The sequence below is a fragment of the Hemitrygon akajei genome, chromosome 10 (genome assembly GCF_048418815.1).
Source record: "Hemitrygon akajei chromosome 10, sHemAka1.3, whole genome shotgun sequence".
Lineage (NCBI taxonomy): Eukaryota > Metazoa > Chordata > Chondrichthyes > Myliobatiformes > Dasyatidae > Hemitrygon > Hemitrygon akajei.
Genome location: NC_133133.1, coordinates 173,322,341 through 173,346,255, shown reverse-complemented (window position 1 = coordinate 173,346,255; position 23,915 = coordinate 173,322,341). Strand labels below are relative to the sequence as shown.

At 43.4% G+C, this 23,915-nt stretch overlaps 1 protein-coding gene across 1 annotated transcript in view; it reads right to left on the bottom strand.

Moving 5' to 3' along the window:
- The window catches only part of pah (phenylalanine hydroxylase), a 67,674-nt gene extending 48,740 nt beyond the window's left edge, over window positions 1-18,934 (bottom strand). Inside the window, 2 exon segments of the mRNA XM_073059740.1 lie at window positions 14,728-14,835; window positions 18,623-18,934. Of these exon segments, the coding sequence (XP_072915841.1) occupies window positions 14,728-14,835; window positions 18,623-18,661 (147 nt within the window). The 5' untranslated portion in view covers window positions 18,662-18,934.
- Window positions 18,935-23,915: the final 4,981 nt, after the last annotated feature.

Genomic DNA, 23,915 nt, shown 5'->3' with positions numbered 1-23,915 from the left:
CGACCCACCCACTACAGGAAACATCTTTTTTCCACATCCACTCTATCTAGGACTCACAATGTTTAATAGGTTTCACTGAGATTTCCCCCTCATTGTTCTGAACTCCAGTGAGTACAGGCGAAGAGCCATCAAATGCTTCTCATATGTTAGCCCTTTGTGGTGAACTACATATACTTGTCTGGACACGCCCTCCCCTGCTGACTGCTCCTGTGGCTCCTCCCACGAACCCCGGTATAAAGGAGATTGGAGGCACAGCCCCTTCCTCAGTCTCCAGGATGTTGTGTGGTGCTCACTTGCTGCTTGTGCTTTCTTCCAGCCAATAAAAGCCTATATCTTGCCTCTCGTCTCCGAGAGTTATTGATGGTGCATCACCCTTCCTCTTCTGGGATCATTCTTGTAAACCTCCTCTGCACCTTCTCCAATGCCAGCAAATCCTTTCTTAGATAAGGGGCCCAAAACTGCTCACAGTGCAGTCTAAACAATGCGACACATCACCTGTAAGTCTGTTGAGGTCATATACCATGTTCGGTGATCCTGGTATGGCCTCTTGTATATCGGTGAGACCCGAGGTAGATTAGGAGACCACCTCACCAAGTATCTACACTCCATCTACCAGAACAAGCAGGATCTCCCAGTGGCCACCCATTTTAATTCCATTTCCCATTCCCATTCTGATTTGTCCATCCACGGCCTCCTCCACTGTCAGGATAAGGCCGCACTTAGGTTGGAGGAACAACACCTTATATTCTGTAGCCTCCAAACTGATGGCATGAACATCGATTTCCCAAGCTTCCGGTAATGTCTCCACACCCCCCCGCCCCTCACCGCTTCCCATCCCCTTGTCCCTCTCCCTCGGTCATGTCATCTCCTTGCCTGCCCATCGCCTCCCTCTGGTGCTCCTCCCCCCCCTTTTTTTCTTGCTTCTATGGCCTCCTGTCTTTCAGCAATCAACTTCCCAGCTCTTTGCTTCATCCCTCCTCCTCCAAGTTTCACCAGCGCCTGGCGTTTCTCTCTCCCCTCCTCCACCTTTCACATCTACTCCTCAGCTTTTTTTCTCCAGTCCTGCTAAAGGCTTTCGGCCCAAAATGTCGACGGTATTTTTTTCCATAGATGCTGCCTGGCCTGCTGAGTTCATCCAGCATTTTGTGTGTGTGTTGCTTGGATTTCCAGCATCTGCAGATTTTCTCTTGTTAATGCCTTATTAAGTCTCAACATTACATCCTTGCTTTTAATGTTCTAGTCCTCTCAAAAATAAATACTAACATTGCATTTGACTTACTCACTGCCAACTCAAACTACAGGTTAACCTTTAGCAAACCTTGCACAAGAACTCCCAAATACCTTTGCACCTCTGATTTTTTAGTTTTCTCTCCATTTAGAAAATAGTCTATGCTTTTATTTCTTCTACCAAAGTGCATAACCATACATTTCCCTACACTATATTCCATTTGAAACTTCTTTGCCCATTCTCCTAATCTATTTAAGTTCTCCTGCAGGATCCCTGCTTCCTCAACACTGCCTGCCCCTCCATCTATCTTTGTATAGTCTGCAAACTTGATCACAAAGTCATCAATTCCACCATCAAAATCATTCACATTTAATGTGAACAGAAATGGTCCCAATACCAACCCTCGTAGAACACACTCGTCACCAGCAGCCAACCAGAAAAGGCCCTGATTATTACAACTCTTGGCCTCCTAGCAGTCAGCCAACCTTCTATTCATGCCAGTATCTTTCCTGTAATATCACGGGATCTTACCTTGTTAAGCAACCTCATGTGTAGCATCTTGTCAAAGGCCTTCTGAAAATGTAAGTGAACAACATCCGCTGACTCTCCTTTATCTGTCCTGCCTGTTAATTCCTCAAAAGCTGCCAGATTTGAACACAACACTCACAAAATGCTGGTGGAATGCAGCAGGCCAGGCAGCATCTATAGGGAGAAGCACTGTTGACGTTTTGGGCTGAGACCCTTCGTCAGGACACAACTTGAACACAATGTGGCCTAACTTGAGTTTTATAAAGCTTAACATAACTTCCTGGCTCTTGAACTTATTGCCTTGACAAATGAAGGCCAACATATCATGTGCCTTCTTTATCATATCTTGACCTTCATCTTGATCTGTTTGCCTTTATCTGACATCTGCAGTCTTTTGGGTATTCCTTCCTACTCTCTACTACTCAGGCCTTGCATCCCCGTGGATCTTGTCTATTTTATACAGCATAGTAACAGGGCCTCCTGCGCCACACAATGACACCATGTGACCAATTATCCCAGCAACCCCTGCATCTTTGGATTGCGGGTGGAAACCGAAGCACCCAGTGTTATATTTTTTAACTTCAAAACATTAAACTAACTCCAAGGAGGACAATGGAGTCAGAGAATTCATGTTTAGTTTCGGCTTTAAGCAAGGCACACACGTATTACGTGGTAGGGAATGACGTATGCAATTGATGTATTTTTACATTTAAACTATAATTATTTATTTAAACAAACAAGAATGCTCAATCAGCCAATGTATGTACAAGATGACTCACATATTATTGAAATATCGAATACACAACAGCTGGAGAAACACCATGTGTTCACGGGGAGAAGGTACAAACCCCTTAGCGGCAGCGGTGGAATCGAAGACGGGTTGCTGCGCTGTAAATGCTATGCTGCCCATTCTCAACTTGCTACACAAAAGTATGAGATACAGAATAAAATTCACCCACAGAGGTTGCAGGACAGTAAGTCAATGAGCAAAATGTTTTCATTCTCGTTCCTCGACATGTCCACAGATGATGAAGACAGGTTTGATTATTTCTCATCATGTTACTTACTATTTATGTTTATCGTTAATTCGCATCAGTGTTGAAGACAAGATTGAAATGTTTATTTGTTTATTTTGAGATACAGCACCGAACACGTCCTGTTGGACGAGTGAGCCGCGTCGCCAACGACATACTGATTAATCCTAGCCACGGGACAACTTACAATGACTAATTAACCTCCCAAGCGGTACCTCTTAGGAATGTGGGAGGGAACTGGAGCTCCCAGCAGGAATCCACGCACTCACGGGAAGAATACACAAAATTTCTTACAGAGGCCGCTGGATTTGAACTTCAAACTCCGATTCCTTGAGCTGTATTGGGAAATGTATTTTATATAGAGAGTGGTAAGAACGAGGAATGCACTGCCAGGGCAGACACACTAACTGATTAGTTAATTAGAGATACAGCTTGGAGCAGGTCTTTCTGGCACCCCCAACAACCCATTGATCTAACCCTAGCCTAATCACAGGGCAATTTACAATGACCAATTAACCTAGCAACCCTATGCCTTTGGATTGTGGGAGGAAACCAGAACACTCAGAGAAAACCCACACACTCACTGTAAGAACATTCAAACTCCTTACAGACAGTGGCGGGAATTGAACCCCAGTCACTGGCACTGTAATAGTGTTACGGGACCGTGATTCCCAAGGCTCTTTTCTGCACTCTTTCCAGTTTAACCACTTCCTGCTTATAAAGGTGATCTAAACCGTCCACAGTACTCAAAGTGCAGCCTTACCGCCAACCTGGGACTTGCTACCAGTTGAACTTGGCAAATCAGTACCAGTGGCCTTTTGAGATCAACATGATCAGCACTAAGGTCTTAATGACAGACCATTTCATTCACAGAACCATCATCAGATTCACAAAAATGATAGTTTACTCTGAACTACATCACAGAGGGGAATTACCAGGTAGACTGAGCAAAAGATTCAAAACAAACAAAATCCTGGAGAAATTCAGGAGATCAGGCTCAAGCAGTTAACAGACAATTTCCCATGTTTGCCCTGTGTCTCTCTAAACTTTACCTACTCATGTACCTGTCCAAGTGCCTTTTAAATATCTGATAATGTCCCTTCCTTAACCAGTTTCTCTTCGGCTCATCCCATGTACCTACCACCTTCTGTGTAAAATATGTTCCTCTCAAATTCTTAAAAACTCTTTTCTCTCACACAGTAGTGTGGTGGTTAGCACAGCACTTTACAGTACAGGTGACCTGGGTTCAATTCCTGCCGCTGCCTGTGTGGAGTTTGTATGTTCTCCTCGTGACCATGTGGGTTTCCTCCCACAGTCCAAAGACGTTGATACACCATCAATAACTCTCGGAGACAGGAAGTGAACGATAGGCTTTTATTAGCAGCAAAAAGGGAGCACGACATCTCGGAGACTGAGGGAGGAGCAGTGCCCCAATCGCCTTTATACAGGGGTCTGTGGGAGGAGCCACAGGAGCAGTCAGCAGAGGGGCGTGTCCAGACAGGTATACACATAGTTTACCACAGACGTATCAGTTGGTAGGTTAATTGGTCATTGTAAATTGTCCCGTGATTAGGCTAGGGTTAAATTGCGTGGCTTGAAGGGCCGTAAGGACTATTCCATGCAGTACCTCAAATAAATGAATAAAATAAACCTGTTCCCCATCCCTGGAATAAAGAGTGTACACATTCGCCGTATCTATGCCCTTTATTTTATGCACCTCTGGAATATCACCCCTCATTCTCCTATGCTCCAATGAGAAAAAGGTTCTAACCTGCCTAACCAGTCACTCGAGTCCTGACAATGTCCTTGTAAAACTTTTCTGCACTCTTTCCAGCTTAGTAACATCTTTCCTACAGCAGGATGAGCAAAACTGAACACACTGATCCATTATAAACACAAGAGATTCTGCAGATGCTTGAAATCCAGAGCAAAACTCACTAAATGCTGGAGGAACTCAGCAGGTCCGTCAGAATCTATGGAGACAAATAAAGAACTGACATTTTAGGCTGTGATCCTTCATGAGGACAAGCAGTTAATGAATATTATAAACGCTCCACTCTATGGGAACCTGGAAGATAGGTGCCTTCAGGGTGTGGCCCAGCAGGCCTGTGGATGAACCAACTCCTCACCTGTGTCACCAACTGAATCATCGCAGGAGATTGGAACATCAAGACATCAGTGGACACTTCAGACTATAACGTCAGAACAGCGAGCTGTTGGTCTCCCTCTTGCTGTGGCAGGAGCGATACCTCTCTCTCCTTCGTTAGAGAGAGAGAGAGAGAGAGAGAGAGAGCTTGTGGCATGACACACTGCCTTTTTGATTCAGATTCAGATTCAGTTTATTGTCATTTAGAAACCACAAATGCAATGCAGTTAAAAAATGAGACAACGTTCCTCCAGAATGATATCACAAAAACATATGACAAAACAGACTACACCAGAAAATACACGCAACGTTTGGCAATCCCCAATCCAGAGTCCGGAGAGGCTGCTGCGTATTAATATCACGCTACCATCTAGCACATTCCCCGGAAAGGAGCTCCAAATCCACCAGACAAAAAACAAGACCAAAAACTAAAGCTACAAGACCTGCACAAAACCACATAATTACAACATATAGTTACAATGGTGCAAACAATAGCATAATTGATAAAAAAACAGACTATGGGCACAGTAAAAATAGTCCAAGATGTTAAAGGACTGTAAGTTCAAAAGAAATCACCACAGTTTCCTCAAGTCCCCAGGGTCCCGACAAACTCGCCATCCCACGCCGGCAGCAGAAGGGAATATCCCCGCTATGGACTTCCGCGGCCCGACTCAGCCTCGCAGACGCAGCACACACTGAAAGCGACCCGAGTCCGTCGAACCTCCGAGCCGACAACCATCCCCTCCGGCACAGCTTCCCCGAGCACCATCCTCTGCCGAGCGTACTAAGACGGCCCCGCCAACGGCCATCGGCAACGCGACCCCGAGGACTGAGGGCTTGTTCTTCCCAGCAGAGTCCCGGACCTCACAGCAGCAGCAGCAACGAAGAAGGTCTTCCTGGAATTTCCCAATGTTTCTCCGTGCTTCCACGTCCGTTTTCAATCGATTATGATTGCGCACGGCACCCCACTTCACAAATAACAGATAACCAGTTCCGGAGTGGCCGCTGCAAGCTGCGTTGTGCCGCCATCTTGGATGTTGATGGATTGTAGATTGTGGTCTCTTTGGGGGCTTTGCTATTCCTTGCATGGCGGGTGGTGGGAACTGATGCTTTTCGCTGAAACAGGTGGGGGGAGGGTTGATGCTTTCTGCTGCTTGTGCATGGGAGGGCTTTGTGGCTCTAATGTTTTCCTGTCACTCATTCTTTGGGGATTTTCTTCTGTTTCATGGATGTCTGCAAAGATTAAGAATTTCAGGCTGTATACTGTATACATTCTCTGATGTTAAGTGGAACCATTGACCCATTGAAAACCTGCTCTATTCTTATTTGCCTTCAGTTATAGTCAGATTGAAATCCAAAGCAACAATAAACATCACAGTCTGGTCTGGAGGTTCCAATACACAGGATTACTAGTGGCTGCAGACTGTTGTAGACTCAGCCAACTCCAGCAAAGGCACAACCCTCCCCATCATCAAAAATATCAGTGCCTCAAGAACTTGGCATCCGTCATTAAGGACCATTACCACCCAGGCCATGTCCTCTTGTGTGGCTAGGCACAGCTCAAATGGCCATCTGTAAGTTCCAACAGTGACACTACTGTTGTTGGCAGAATTTCAGAAGGTGACGAGGAGGTGTACGGGAGTGAGATAGATAGTGATGACACCCAAGTTTCAGGAAATTCACTAATGATGTTATAGCATGCACCCACTGTTGTAATGAAAAATTGGATTTACTGACAGGCCTCTTAGACCTGGTCTGCTTTTTAATTAAGTCTTCCTGTCATCACAATTATGTTATCAAAATAGTGCTTGACAGTTAATCCCATCAGCTGAAAATGTAAAAGGTGTACCAAACTTATGCTCAGTACATCATCATTGACTGGTCTTCTGTTGAGTGTTAGTATTTTAATAAATCACCTGTTATTTCAAACACCAACTCTGAGTAATCTTTCTGTTTGCTCTTATAGTGATTTCATAGTTTTGCACTTTATTGTTGCCATAAATCCACAAAATGTATGCAATATAAGTCAGCAACAATAAAACTGAGTAACAAATACAAAATGCTGGAGGAACTCAGCAGGTCAGACAGCACCTATGGAGGGGAATAAATAGTCGATGTTTCGGGCCAAGACTCTTCATCCGGACTGGAAAGGAAAGGGGCAGAAACCAGAATAATGAGGTGAGGGGAGGGGAAGGAGGACAAGATAGAAGGTGATAGGTGAAACCAGGTGGGTTGGGGAGAGGGATGAAGTAAGAAGTTGGGAGGCGATAAGTGGACAATACAAAGGGCTGAAGAAAAAGTAATCTGATAGAAGAGGAGAGTGGACCATGTGGGAAGAGGAAGGTGGAGGGGGAACCAATGAGTGGTGATAGGCAGGTGAGGAGATAAGATAGGAGTGGAGCCAGAATGGGGAATGGAAGGAAGGAAGAGGGCTAGAGTTGAAATAAAGGCAGGATTAGGGAATGCACCAGATTCCTGATCCAACAGTGAACTCTTCCTATTGAGGTTAGGGCTGCAGTCATTAGCACAGTAACTGACGCAAGAGAACCCTACCACCAAATGCCGACCTTGGGCGAGCTTGCACAATATACAGCACAAATATTTACAATGTTTTAGAAAGTCAAAGCAAATTTTAAAAAAAAAGATATGATTTGCACTTCCAAGTCTTAGAGATAGTTTCGGACCAAATTTCAGAAGCTGGAAACAACATCACTGATACTTTTGACATTTTGGACTGAAGGAAGTAAGAATAAGAAGGTAGGAGGAAGAAAAAGGCAACAGGTGATAGGTGAGGCCAGGTGGGTGGGGGACAGGGCTTCTTCCCTCTTCTTACCCCTTCCCTTCCAGTCCTGATGAAGGGTCTCACTTTGAAATGTGGACTGTTTACTCAACTCTATGAATGCTGCCTGACCTGCTGAGTTCCTCCAGCACCTTGTGTGTGTGTTGCTCTTGCTTTCCAACATCTGCAGAATCTCTTGTGTTAAGGCCTTTGCATCTTCTGTTCACTAAAATGTTAACACAATGTTCTGTAAACTGGGTTTTAAACTCATAACTCACTGAGCAACACTTCATATTTTATCTGAGTTGCCTCCAAACTGATGGCATGAACATTGATTTCTCCAACCTGGTAACTTCTCCCTACTCCCCCTTCTCTATTTTCCATTCCTCAATCTGGCTCCCCTCTTCCCCCTCTCTCCTCATCACCCCCTTCCCCCGATGCCCTTCCTCTTTTCCTTTCTCTTGTGGTCCACTCTCCTCTCCTGTCAGATTCCTTCCTCTTCAGCCCTTTACCTTTTCCACCTATCACCTTCCATCTTCTCACTTCACCCCCTCCCCCACCTACATACGTTCCTCCTCACCTGGTCTCACCTATCAGCTTTCCGCTTGTACTCCTTCCCTTCCCCACATCTTTCCCTTCTGGCTTCGTGGGAGAAGCCAGACAGTGGTATTAGGGGGTTGCCCTCTCTGACCGAAGGCCTGTGACTAGTTGTGTGTTGCAGGGATCGGTACTGGGTCCTTTGTCATCTATCTCAATGACCTGGATAATAATGTGGTTAACTGGATTAGCAAATTTGCAGATGACATCAAGATTGGGGGTGTAGTGGACAGTGAGGAAGGCTTGCAGAGGGATCTGCATCAGCTGGAAAAATGGGCTGAAAATGGCAGATGGCATTTAGTGCAGAAAAGTGCAAAGTTTTCACTTCAGTAGGACCAACCAGGGTAGGTTTTACTCAATTAATGGTAAGGCACTGATGAGTGTGGTAGAACAAAGGGATCTGGAAATACAGGTCCATAATTTGTTGAAAGTGATGGGGTAGTGACAGGTAGATAGGGTCATAAAGAAAGCTTTTGACATGTTGGTCTTCATAAATCAATGTATTGAATGCAGACGATGGGATGTTATGTTGAAATTGTATAAGATATTGGTGAGGCCTAATTTGGTTATAGTGTGCAGTTTTGGTTACTTTCCTACAGGAAAGACATAAACAAGGTTGAAAGAATACAGAGAGAATTTACAAGGATTTTGCTGGATCTGGAGGACCTGAGTTATAAGGAAAGATTGAATAAGTTAGGACTGTGCTTTTTTAGAAAGTAGAAGATTGAGAGGAGATTTGATAGAGGCATACCAAATTATGAGGGGTTTAGAAAAGGTCAATGCAAGCGGGCTTTTTCCATTGAGGTTGGGTGGGACTACAACCACAGGTCATGGCTTAAGGGTGAAAGGTGAGAAGTTTAAGGGGAACACGAGGGGAAACATCTTCACTCAGAGGGTTGTGTGAGTGCGGATTGAGCTGCCAGCACAAGAGATGCATGCAAGCTCATTTTCAAAGTATAAGAGAAATTTTGATAGGTACGTGGATGGTAGGGGTATGGAGGGCTATGGTCCCTGTGCAGGTTAATGGGAGTAGGATGCTTAAATGGTTTTGTCATGGATTAGATGGGCTGAAGGGCCTGTTTCTGTGCTGTACTTGTCACAATCACAGATTCAGCAGCGCAGTAGATACGGCATTTGTGCTCGTGAATATGCACGTGTCAGCTAATTATTATTTCATTGTGATAGTATCTAACTTCATTCATTCCGTCATAGCATTTGTTGAGACTTGGCCATAGCCAACGCTTGGCTGCCTGTTTGCATTCGGCCTTGCCTGAGGAATCGGACTGTCGAGTCAACTGACTCTGAAGCCTAGTGGTATTCAGTTTATTCTTAGTTGTTCTTCTCAGCCGTAGTGATGGCTTAGTTTTCCATTTGAGTTATAGTTAACGGCCCTGTTTGGCCTGGCGTTTATTGTTTTCTTTTCCCTTTAACACTGTTCACACTGAAGTCTGTGAACCATCGACCTGCTTCAGTGTCTCTCACTCCGCACTTGGGCCATATCCAAATCGGGTGACAGCACTTCTCTATGACTCTGACTTTCTTATTCTGGCTTCTTCACCCTTTCTTTTAAGCCCTGATGAAGGGTCTGGGCCCAAAATGTCGAATGTTTATTCCCCTCCATAGATGCAGCTTAGCCTGCTGAGTTCCTCCAGCATTTTGTGTGTGTTTTTCAAGCTTTCCAACATTTGCAGAATGTTTAAAATTGGCCCTCAAGTAAAAGTCCTAAATTGGGGGAGAGTGTAGGGAGATTCATTTTGATGATATCAGTTAATTCTGAGAGGCGACTGGAGTTAATGGAGGGCTTGGCAGTTATGAAGTATCTTCCACTGTATATATAACTTGTAAAGTTCTCTTCAGCATGCAAAAAGCTCAGGACCAGTATGATCCTGTTAGAGTGAAGGGCGAGGCTGGCAGGAGTGGGGAACCCTAGCTGGAAGACGTTTTTTGTCGGGAAAAGAAGGCATGTTGGGTCTAGGCAGCTGTGATCAAGCCAGGAGTATTGACAGTGATTGATCTGAGAGATTCTGATAAAGTCTTCAAAACTTTTGCCGGTCCATCCCTGGATGTAACCCATGAATATCATGTGTTGTTGACCACAACTTTATCTTCCATCAATCTTTCCTGTCCCTGCAAAATGCTCAAGCTTCTCTTTCCTCAGTACAGGTCACAGGATTTCCAGTTTCCATTTCCTTATTGATTATACCAGCTTTTCTTATTCCAGCTTTTCACTGCATTTTATTTGTTACTCTGTCCTTCCATGATCATTCTTCTCAAAAAACCACATTTCTGCAGCTTCGAGTTTTCCCTTAGTTTGCTTTGATATTGTCCAACAATTGCTTCCATATGCTAGTTAGGAGATGAGGAGGGTTAAAAGGGGCCTGATATGTTAGAGGAGAATTCTAAAAGATTCACTGTATGTTAAAAGGATACCTAGGGAGAGATCGGGATTAGTTACAATAAAGTGTGTTGCTCCAGATTTCCAGCATCTGCAGAATCTCTTGCATTCATCAGACGCTTGGTGTTTCTGATTCAGGAAGCTACATGGAGGATAGGATGTGGTACAGTAGCATGATGCTATTATTGCTTGGGATGTCACAGTTCAGAGTTCAATCCTGGCATCCTCTGTAAGAAGTTTGTACATCCTCCCCATGGAATATGTCAGTTTCTTCTGATTTTTACTCCAATAGTCCAAAGACATACCAGTTAGTAGCTTAACTGGTCATTATAAGTTGCCCTGTGATTAGGCTAGGGTTAAATCAGGGGATATTGGTGGCAATGCTCGAAGGGTCAGAAGGGCCTATTCTGAGCTGTATCTTTAAAGAAAAAATGTAGGGTCAGGGGAAAGTTTACCACACTAATGATTGTAGAACAAGTGGTAGAGAGTAGAACAGTCAGAGGTGGCTTTTACGCACTGTAGGGAAATTGTAATTCATGAAATGATAAATGCTCTTGTATACAGGTATTGGCTACCAGCTGAATTCACTGTCTGGCCTCCTCTACTGCCTTGATGAGGCCAAACTCAGTTGGAGGAGCAACACGACATGTTGCATCTAGGTCACCTTCTACCAAACGTTGTGACCATTGATCTTTCCTGATGGAAGCAGACCTACAGATGCAAGGGAACTTAAGCACAATGATGAAGGACATGGAGAGGGCGCATCAACGCTGAAGTGAGCTGATGTCTCTCAGTCTGTTCAAAGTCAGTTGAAGATCAATTGGAAGGCTGGAGGTTGAAGCCCAAAGACTGGAGACTGAAGACCGGTCCTGGGGTTGCAGGACTGTCCATGTGTGTGTGGGTGGGTGGGAGGGAGGACAGGGGCTTGCTTTACTGTTGGCACTTTGTTGATTGTTGTGTTCTGTGTTCTGCCAAGCATTGTGGGAATGCTGGTATGAATGGCAACACTTGCAAGCTGCCCCCAGCACATCTTTGGGTTGTGTTGGTTGTTGATGTAAATGAACCTGAATCTGAATTCTCTGACTTGTAACCATTTCCCTCTACTTCCCCCTCGCCACTGTTGGTTTGGAGTGTGGAATTGTTATTTTTCTTACAGTTTAACCTTCCTATGTTTTCTTTTATTTTTTTATAATCACCTATGGCAACTTATTGAATATTGAAAGGCCTCGATAGAGTGGATGTGGAGAAGATGTTTCCTGTAGTGCAGGAGTCTAAGACCAGAGGACAGATTCTCAGAATAGAAGGTCATCCATTTAGAATGAGGATGAGCAGGAATTTCTTTAGCCAAAGAATGGTGAACCTGTGGAATTTGTTGCCACAGGCAGTTTGGAGCCCAAGTCATTGGGTATATTTAAGGCAGAGATTGATAGATTCTTGGGATACGGGGAGAAGGCAGGAGATCGGGGCCAAGAGGGAAAATCGATCAGCCATGATGAAGTGGTGGAGCAGACTCGGTGAGCCAAATGGCCTAATTCTGCTCATATATCTCATGGTCTCAGGGTTTTATATACGTGTAATTGTTCAATGAATTTTCTAGGAATTACGGTACAGTAACTTCTCTGTTTCTAGAACTTAGTAGGTGGAATCCAGCTGTTTTATAGGTTAATTGTTATCACTGGAATGTTATATCTAGTCGAGTCCGAGACGACCACGACTGGTTTTCCCTTTGTTTCTATTTTTTTCTTCTCTCAGCACTATCATGTTTGCTTTTGTTCTTGTAACTTGTAATAAAACGGCCATAAGCAGCAATCTTTATGCCTCATTCTTGATTCTAAAGAATCTTTGGATCACAAAAACATCAGGATCCAACACCGCCTATATTTTTAACTGATTTTCCATACTTTGGTAGCCCCCTCACCCTTTCCCTTCACCCCACCCCCCGCACTCATGACCTGCCCAGTACCTCCCTCTGGTTCCCAACCTCCTTTCCTTTATTCAATGGTTCAACTGTCCTCACCTATCAGATTACTTCTTCTTCAGCCCATTACCTCTTCCACCTATCACCTTGCAGCTTCCCACACCATCTTAACTTGTACTCTGTCCCCTCCTCCCACCCTCTTATTCTGGCTTCTTCCCCCTCCTTTTCCAGTCCTGATATGGGATCTTGGCCCGAAATGGCAACTGCCTGGCTTGCTGAGTTTGTCCAATATTATATGTTGCATGAAGATCAGACTCAATGGAACCATAAGACCATAAGATATAGGGGCAGAATTAGGCCATTTGGCCCATTGAGTCTTCCCTGCCATTTCATCATGGCTGATCCATGTTTCCTTTCAGTCCCAGTCTCCTGTCTTCTCCCCATATCCCTTCATACCTTGACAAACCAAGAATTGATCATCCTCTGCCTTAAATATACACACAGGCTTGGCCTCCATAGCTGCCTGTGGCAACAGATCTCACAGATTCACTGTATTACATGTAGTGTAATCAGCCCATACCTCTATATAGAGGAATTTCTGCTATTAACCAAGGTGAATAGTTACAACAGTGCAATACTTCAGAGAGGGAAACCAGTTGTCCATGAGCCCATCCTTATTGGAGGATCAGAGGCGGGAGTCAGCAAATTTAAATTCCTAGTTTTTACTATTTCAGAGGATCTGTCCTCTGCTCAACGTGTAAGTGCAATTATGAAGAAAGCACAGCAGTGCCTCTACTTTCTTAGGAGACTGTGGAGGTATGACATGACATCTAAAACATTGACAAACTTCTATAGATGTGTAGTGGAGAGTGATTGACTACAAAACAGTCTGGTATGAAAATACCAAAGCCTTTGATCAAAAAATCTGACAAAGGGTACTGGATTTGGCCCTCTACATTATGGCAAAGTCCTCCCCACCATTGAGCACATCTACATGAAACATTGTCATAGGAAGGCAGCATCCATAATCAAAGATCCTCACCACCCAGGCCATGCTCTTTTCTCACTGCTGCCATCAGCTGGAAAGTACAAGAGCCCCAAGATTCACACCACAAATTCAAGAACAGTTACTAACCCTCCACCATCAGGCTCTTGAACAAAAGGAGATAACTACACTCATTTGCCCCATCATTGAAATGTTGCTACAACCAATGATCTCATTGTAAGGACTCTTTATATCATTATCTCATGTTCTCATTATTTATTACTATTTACTTATCTTGGTATTTGCACATTTTGTTGTCTTCTGCACTCTGGTTGATCTTTCATTGATCCTGTTATGGTTACTATTCAATAGATTTGCTGAGTAGGCCACAGGAAACTGACTGTATATGGTGACGTGCATGGTCTTTGATAATAACATTTACTTTGAACTGTGAACCTTGAATTCCTTGACAATTATATGCTTCTTTTCAGCAAGTTGCTCCATCCCGTTAGAAAGATGTGTTGGCTTTGAAGAGGATGCAGAAGAGGTTAACCAGGACACTGCCTGGATCAGACGGTGTGTACTATAAGGAAAGATTGGACAAACGTGGGTTGTTTTCTCTGGAGTGACAGTGACTGACAGGAGACTTGAAGGAAGTTCATGAGATTCTGAGAGGTATTGATAGGGTTGCCAGTTGGAATCTGCTTCCCAGAGTACCAATATCAAACAGTTGAGGGAATTGTCTGAAGGTGAGAGGGAGAAAATTTAAGAGTAATTTTTTTTACACAGAGCCATGGGTGCTGAGCATAGCTGCCAGGATAAAGGTGGAAGTAGATATGACAATGGTGTTTAAAAGGATGAGTATGCAGGGAATGGAGTGATATGGATCATCTACAGGTAGAAGAGTTTTAGTTTAATTTACCATTATTTTCAGCACAGACAGTATGGGCAGAGAGGTCTATTTCCTGTGCTGTATTGTTCTATGCTTTCTATGTGCTGCCTGAAGAATGGTCCAAGTTTTAGGATAGAAGAATTAGTTTTCCAGATAAAATGGTTGGAACATCGTTGACCTTAGGGACCAATCGCAATGGGTGGATTGAAATACAACGGGAATTACCTCAAATAGACGCAAGGCCTTAACCAAGGCTCCAACCTCTTCCTTCAGAGAGAACATTACCGAGATGATATCGCCCTTGATGGACTGCTCATCAGTGTACATGGATTTCTAGAGGAGGGAAAGTAAAGAGCATAATGGCAAACAGTTCCAATTACTTTAGAGTTAGAACATCATCCTTTTTTTTAAAAATTTTATTTAATTGCATTTTTAAGTGATTACAAGTGTAGAAAAAAAAGTATGTGACCCTTCCCCCCTCCCCTTAATCCCTCCCCCCTAACTTCCCTATATAAAAAAAATTAAGAAAGAAAAAAAAGAAAGAAAGAAAGAATGCCTGGTTGTTGGAAGGTCTCCACATGCTCATAATATTCAAATAACACTTTATTTTGTTACTTTCAATTAAGGGCTTATATAAGAGAAAAACTAGGTCAAACAATGTTATTGCCGAAATCTAAAGAAATAGAAATTTTAATTCAAAAAGGAAATATTAAAAAATTTATATCTTGTATGTATAATTTGATTCAAAAACAGGCAACTAAACAAGGAGTCCATAAGTCAAGACAAAAATGAGAAAGTGATTTGAATATTAAAATTGAAGAAACAAATTGGTCAAGACTGTGTCTTGATAGTATGACAAATACAATAAATGTTCGGTTAAGATTAGTGCAATATAACTTTTTACATCAATTATATATTACACCACAAAAAATAAATAAATTAAATTCAAGTTTATCTGATCAGTGTTTCCGATGTAAACAAGAAACTGGTACATTTTTACATTCTACATGGTCTTGTTCTAAAATTCAACCTTTTTGGACAAATTTAAGACTTTTATTGGAACAAATTACGGGAATAAAACTTCCTCATAATCCAATATTACTTTTACTAGGTGATATTGAAGGGACAAAACCGAAACTCAAAATTAATAAATATCAGAAAGAATTTATAAAAATTGCGCTGGCTGTAGCCAAAAAGGCTATTGCAATTACTTGGAAATCAGATACATATTTAAGTATAGATTGTTGGAAAAAAGAACATCATCCTTGATCCATTTTTAGAACAAATGTTGAGGTGAAATGGATATTGTAGGAAACAGCCAGTTACCATCTGTGGATCAAGAAACAGAGCTAACCTCAAGTCTAGCAGATGTGATGGGCTGAAAGGCCTAATGCTGCTCCTCTGTTTTATGGTTTCATAGAGGGATAATAAATCAGCCATGATGGAATGGTGGAGCAGACTTGATGGGCCAAATGGCCTATTCTGCTCCTGCGTCTTATGATCTATGACCTTTCACCGGAACTGAACATAGAACTTAAAGAACATGGCACAGGTCCTTCAGCCCATGATGTTGAACTGATCTTTTAGACTACTCTAAGATCAGTCTAATGCTTCCCTCCCACATAGCCCTTGATCTTTTTCCATCCATGTGTCTATCTAAAAGTCTCTTAAATTTCCCTAATGTATCTGCTTCTACCACCACCCTTGACAGCATGTTCCACACACCCACCACCCTCTAGGTAAAATATCTACCTCTGCCATCCCCCCTATACTTATCACCTTGTACACCTCTATCAAACCACCTCTCATCCTCCTTTGCTACAAAGAGAAGAGCCCCAGCTTGATCAACTTATCTTCATAAGACATGATCTCTAAGCCAGGCAGCATCCTGGCAAGTCTCCTCTGCATCCTCTCTAAAGCTTGCACATAATTTCTATAATGATGCAACCAGATCTGAATACCCCAATACCCAAACGTGGTCTAACCGGGGCTTTCTAGAGCTGTAACACTATCACACGGATCTTGAATGCAATCCTCCAACTAATGAAGGCAAACACACCCTACGCCTTCTTAACAACCCCATCAACCTTCATAGCGTTGTTGAGGGATCGATAGGTGTGTGCCTCAAATCAGAGGAATAATTGTAAATAGTTAAAGAGAAGCAGGGTTTAAGATGCAGTGTAAGTGAGAATGGCGGGACTATCTGGAATTGTGTTCCAGGCAGGAGATAGTAGATGATAAAGGTGTGAGGGAGGTTATGATAGAAGTGAAAAAAAAAACCCAAATTGGTCTGAATATGTAAATAGATGAAATGAAATTGGATAAATCTGAAACAAAAAGTCGTGGAGACTGATTGTCTGAAGTTGAGCCCCAGAGATTTTCTCTTCTCCCCCCTCCTATCAGATTCAAAAGCTGAAAGCACGTACCATCATGCTCAAGCACAGATTTAACCCGTTGTTCAATGATTCCCTAGTACAATAAGTCAGACTCATTTCCAAAAAGCCTCGGACAGAAACAATATAACTGGAGACATGACCAGGCATTGAAGAGCCTCGCAGAAGCAGCCTTCTTAAACATCTGTAACAGCAAGTGAATTCAATCCTGCAATTGATTCATCAGCTTTGTGAGAGCTGGAGAGCAACCAGAAGCAAGAGTAAAGCCACCCCCAGGGATTCTGGCACTCCCTCACGACATGTTCCCTCAAATTTGTAATGACCAGTATGCGCAACAATCTTGTGCCATACAATTTTTTTATTTTGCCAGTGACAACAACATCACTAAAAACTGTGTAAATAAGCCAGTTCTAAAATCTGCAGACAAATCATCGCAAACTCCACATTATCAATACAATCCACATCAGAAACCGGAAAAAGAAACGTGATTGTGTATGATCGTGAAGTATACTTACCATGCCAATGAGGTAGAGGATGACAACCTTTAGTTTAAATTCCTTTGTGCACTAGCAGCAAAAGATGTGGGCACACACCTTAGAGGAAAGATTGTTCTGCAGCAGCACACACTGCTGAACACAAATCATGGCTTAATCAAGCACAACTGGGTCACTAGGTAAGGGTGAAAACCCAATGACTCCAGGTTAATTACTGATGATGAGTTCAGAGCATTGTGAGATGTATTCTTCAAATCACTTGTATTACCTCAATGCACTGCTGTAATGTGTGGATGGCATGCAAAACAAAGCTTTTCACTGTACCTCGGTACATGTGACATTAATAAACTAGTTCGCTGGTTCAAACCCTGGTTCCCCACAATTTCACTGGATTTCATTGGAACAGAGTTGGATGCCATGACCAGATCTGAATGGTGGTGAGATGGAAAATTAATGTCTGGCTAGAATTTGTAGTATATTTGTGGAATAAACAATAGCAAAGTAGTCACCCAATCTGCTGATTCAGATCATCTTATCATAGGCACAAGAGATTCAGCAGATGCTGGAAATCCAAAGTAACACACACAAAATGCTGAAGGAACTTGGAAGGTCAGGCAACATCTATGGAGGGGATTGAAGAGTTTTGGGCCAAGACCCTTCTGCAGGACTGGAAAGAAAGGGGAAGAAGCCAGAATAAGATGGTGGGGGAGGGTGAGGGGTAGCTGGCAGGTGAGACCAGGTGAGGGGGAAGGTGGGTGGCTGGAGGGGGAGATAATATGAGAACATGATAGGTGGAAAAGGTAAAGGGCTGAAGAAGAAGGAATCTGACTGGAGAAGTGAGTGGATGATGGGAAAAAGGGATGGAGGAGGACAACCAGAGGGAGGTGATGAGCAAAAGTAGGGTCTTTGGTTATGCTAGCTGATTTACTGAGGCAGAAAGAAGTGTAGACAAAGTTCATAGAGGGGAGGAGTGTGTGTGTGTGTGTGTGTGTGTGTGTGTGTGTGTGTGTGTGTGTGTGTGTGTGTGTGTGTGTGTGTGTGTGTGTGTGTGTGTGTGTGTGAGTGTATGCGCATGTTTACATCTGTGTGTGTGTTGAAGTGTGCGGGTATTTATGTGTGTATGTAAGTCTGTGTTTGTAAAGGAATGAGTGATGAGATAAGGTGGGAAAGAGCAGAAGTGCCCACTTCCTTTCTGTTTCCTATTCCTGCCCGAGTCACCCGTTGGATAATTACCTTATCACTCTCTCCATTCTTCAGGAATGCTGCATCCATTGTCCACTTCTGGCTGCTTTAGTTGCCTGGTGTTGGAGCTGCTGTCACAAGAGTTATTTCTGCTCTCCGGTGTGCTGTCCTCTCTCCTGCAGCCCTGGTCTCAGTCAATGGCTAGTCAGGAATATTTAGCCTTGCTCTACATTGGGATATCTAATGAAACCTGTAGACACGCCCCCTTCTGTGTGATTGATAGGTCAATACCCTCTGCAAACCACCGCTCTGAATCCAAAATCTCCTTTCGTGTACCCTAATTCTGCCAGCACTTTGATTGCTCATTATAATGTGACGCTATACATTATTTCTTCTAAAATACTTCTAATTCTTATTTGTAAAATAATAGGTTCATATTGACAAAATTCTTCCAACAGGTCACTGACCTACTCTAGCTCTCTGGCCAACATAGCCTTCATTTTAACATTCCTGTTCAATAATACATATAAACAAAAAAACAACCTTGTTATCTGGGAGTACTGATCTATAATTCCTTGAAAGTGGCGTCACAGGTACGTAAGGTCGTGAAGAGAGCTTTTGCCACATTGTAAACAAGATATTCTGCAAATGCTGGAAATCCAGAATTGGAGGAACTCAGCAAGTCAGGCAGCATCTATAGAGAGGAATAAACAGTCATTGTTTTGAGCCAAAACCCTTCATCTGGGCTGAAAAGGAACCAGAATCAGATTAATATCACTGACATATTTGTGATATTTGTGGCTTTGCGACAACAGTACATTACAATACATAACAATAAAACTAAAAATTACAATAAGTACATATAAAAATTAAATAAAATTAAATAAGTAGTGCAAAAAGGAAGAGAAAAATATCGAGGTAGTTTTCATGACTTTGCGGTCTATTCAGAAATCTGATGGCAGAGAGGAAGAAGCTGTTTCTGAATCGTTGAGTGTGTGTCTTCAGGCTCCAATACTTCCTCCTTGATGGTAACTATGGGAAGAGGACATGTCCTGGGTGATGGGGGTCCTTGATGATTGATGTCACTTCTTTGAGCCGCCGCCTTTTGAAGATTGCTGGGGAGACGAGTGGCCATGATGGAGCTGGCAGACCTTACCACTTTCTGCAGCTTTTTCTGATCCTGTGCAGTGCCCCTCCCCATACAGAATACTCTCCACGGTACATCTGTAGACATTTGTAATTGTCTTTGGTGACATACCAATTTTATGTCCTCAGATTCCATATGAAGTATGACCACAGTTGTGCCTTCTTTGTAATTGCATCGATATGCTGTGCTCAGGATAGATCCTCAGAGATGTTGACACAGGAACTTGAAACTGCTCACCCTTTTCACTTCTGATCCCTTGAAGACTGGTGTGTGCTTCCTTGACTTCCCCTTCCTGAAGTCCACAACTAATTCTTTGGTCTTACTGACGATGAGTGCAAGGTTGTTGCTGCAACACCACTCATTCAGCTGATCAACCTCGCTCCTGTATGCCTCCTCATTACCATTTGAAATTCTGCTAACAATCATGTCATTGCCAAATTTATAGGTAACACTTCGGCTGTGGCTAGCCACACAGTCCAGGTGTAGAGAGGTTAGAGCAGTGGACTAGGCACGTATCCAGTGTTGATTGTCAGCAAGCAGGAGATATTGTTTCTAATCTGCACAGACTGTGGTCTCCAGGTAAGAAAGTCAAGGACGAGTTGCAGAGGGAGGTACAGACACCCAGGTTTTGGAGCTTGTTGATTAGAACTGAGGATAGGATTCTTGACATAGGTATGGCCATTGACCAGGTGATCTAAGGTCAACTGGAGAGCCTGTGGGATTGCATATGCTGTAGAACTATTGTGGCAACAGGAAAATTGTAATACGTCCAGATTCTTGTCGCAAGCCTGGCTGCAAAAGGAGGAGGGTTGGGTGTGGAGTTAGCAATCCCATCTCATAAAAACAAAGGCCAAAGAAAAGTTCCAAAGACCTCATCTCTGAGAAAGGAAAGATCTTCGAACATGGGCTACACCTGGGGACAACTTGAAAGAGTGCTCTGGCAAGCTGCTGTCAGCAGCCTGTGCCCCAGTAAGGATGATGAGCTTAGATAAATAAGTAAGTAACAATGTCATTGGCTGTAGGGCCTGTAATGTTCTATGCTCTATGTATGCTTTATGTCCAATGTTCAATTTGTTTTGTTCCACTTGGGTGAGGTGGCAATACCAGACGAAACTTGAATCAAAGAAGGATGATCGACAGTTGTGGCAGGCAGGGCTTGAATGCTATCACCTCTTATACAGCAAAATCAAGCGATGTAGGCAGAAACAGGGCTTCACCTCCAGGTGAGCTCAATGCTCGCTTTGATCATCAAAGCGTGGAGGAACCATGACAAACTCGCACATCCCCGACGATCCTATGATTTCAGTCTCTAAGGCCAACGTGAGCATATCCTTCAGGAAGGTGAACCCACAGAAATCATCTGCCCCAGAGGGTGCACATAGCTAAGAAAGACCTGTGCTGGTCAACTGGCTGGAGACCTTTAACCTCTCGCTTCGTCATTCTGAGGTACCCACATGCTTCAAGCACGCTTCAATTATACCAGTGCCTAGGGAGAATGTGGTAACTGACCTCAATGACTATTGACCAGTAGCACTTACATCCAGACTGATGAAGTAATTTGAGAGGTTGGTGATGAAACATTTTAACTCCTGTCTCAGAAGTGACTTGGTCTGCTCCAATTCGCCTACCGAAGCAACAGGTCTACGGCAGATGCCAACTCAGTGGCTCCTGGAGAGTCCCCATTCTCCAGCCCTGTACCTCTTTCACCAATCAACATCCCAGCTCGTTACTACATCCCTCCCCCTCCCAGTTTCACCTATCACTTTGTTCTTGATATTTATTGCTAACTCATTTATCATTATTATTTATTTTTGTATTTGTGCAGTTTGTTGTCTTTTGCACACCAATTAAATGCCCAGTTGGTGCAGTCTTTCACTGATTCTATTATGGTTATTATTCTATTATGGATTTATTGAGTATGCCTACTACAAAATGAATCTCAGGGTTGTATATGGTGACATATATGTACTTTGATAATAAATTTACTTTGAACTTATTTCTGGATTCTTACCTCACAGTAACTGGGGCAGGTGATTGGTATCCACAAACTAATGCCACACATACCCACAGAGGGTAGGGTTACATCAGAATTCTCGGGAAAAAGTGAATGCGAGCAAACAGTGAGATAAATGATGAGATGATGAGATAAATGATGCATGTTGTTCTGTAAAAATGCAGTTATCCAGATTGTTCAAGGGCACTTTGAGAGAAATATTTGATTTTTAACCACATGATCGGGTGGATCAGCCTGCCAGCCGCTGAATAACTAGAGGTCATTGTGCAGAAACTCTGGGTAAAGTTCGGCTCAAGTTATTCATAGGGTGAAGTTCAAATCTCTCACAACTTTGCTTAGGGAGGGAGACTGCAGAACTGGAGATGATAAGGCCCAGGAAATTAACAGCATGTGAGGAGCCCATTGACTCATGAGGGAAGTACTAGTCCCAGAGAGGCTGGGGAGATATCTGACCAAACGCATTTGAAATGACTGTGTTTTCAGAAGTCAGGGAATGGAACAAGCTGCCAGAGGAAGCGGTTCAGATTCAGATTCAGATTTATTTATCACGTGTATGTCAAAACACACAGTGAAAAGTGTTGTTTGCCTTAATAGCCAACACAGCCGAAGGAGGTGCTGGGGGCAGCCCGCAAGTGTTGCCAACTATTCTGGCGCCAGCTTAACATTCCCATCGTGCTCACCAGAACAGAATCAGAATCAGGTTTATATCAGCATATGTCATGAAATTTGTTGTTATGCAGCAGCAGTACAATGCAATGCATAATAATAAAACTATGAATAATTAAAACTGAAGTATATGTCTGTGTAGTAGTGCAAAAAAAAGTAGTGAAGGAGTGTTCATGGGTTCAATGTCCATTTAGAAATCAAATGGCTGAGGGGAAAGCGCTGTTCTGAATCATTAAGTGTGTGTCTTTAGACTCCTGTACCTCCTCTCTGATGGTAGCAGTGAGAAGAGGGCACATCCTGGATGGTGAGGATCCTTAACGATGGATGCCTCCTTTTTGAGGCACCTCTCCTTGAAGATGTCCAGGTTGCTGCAGGGCCTAGTGCCCATTCTGGAGCTGACTGAGATTCCAACTTCCTGCAACTTATATTGATCCTGTGCAACAACACAGAGCACAACAAAATCTACCAACAACGAGCACTAGGCAACAGTAAGGCAGGCCTCTTTCCTCCCTCCCACCCACCCACCCACCGACATGGAGAGTCCTCCAACTCCAGACAGGCCTCCAGGCCTCGGCCATTGGACTCCCCAGTTGGAATACTGATCAACCTTCAGGCTTGATCTTCAGTATCAACCTCTTGACTAGCTGATAATGCGACCCTGAACTCCATGTCTAAAAGTCTGATCTCTCCGACTGACTGGTCATCACATCTCCTGGTGCCCTCAGCTTGCAGAGGCATTCAAACATAAAGTTCAAGTTCAAATTTAATTGTCATTCACACATACATGAATGCCCCTGAAAACAGCCACACCAAACAGTGTTACTCTGGGGCCAAGGTGCAAAACACAGTACCGATAGTCATACACAACAAACAGCGCGTATAAGATAGCAGAAGATTACAGTCACACATAAAAAAATATAGTACAAGTCCCTCGTGAATATTGCAGCAGTCTGACGTCAAACACAATACTTCTGCTTCTGGAAGCAGCACTGACTTCAGAATGGACGCCGCACCACACGGTATCTAGTAGAGAGAAACAACTCCGACCCTCTCTCCTGCGCAGCTGCAAACAGAAAACACTGCGGTCTGAGGCCAAGACCTCTCTACAACCGAGGCCGTGCAGCTCTCCCAGTGTTCGCCAATAAACCAATGAATCGACCCTGCAGCATTCAAAGATACATTTAATGTCAGAGAAATGTATACAATATACATTCTGAAATGCTTTCTCTTCGCAACCATCCAGGAAAACAGAGGAGTGCCCCCAAAGAATAATGAGAGTGAAATGTGAGAAACCCCAAAGTCCTCACACAGCCAGACATCTTCCGTCTCCAACGACGCATAGATCTTCTGCAGAGGCACCGACCTCCAGTCCCCCCCATCTCCAGAGCCACGAAATCTCGGTCCTCCAAAGCCGAGCCGAACTCTTAGGCCGAGCCTTTGGCGTGCTGAACAATGGCCATTCATGAAACCTCGAGAGCGGATCCCATTCCTGCAAAGAACCGTAGTCAGCATGTAAC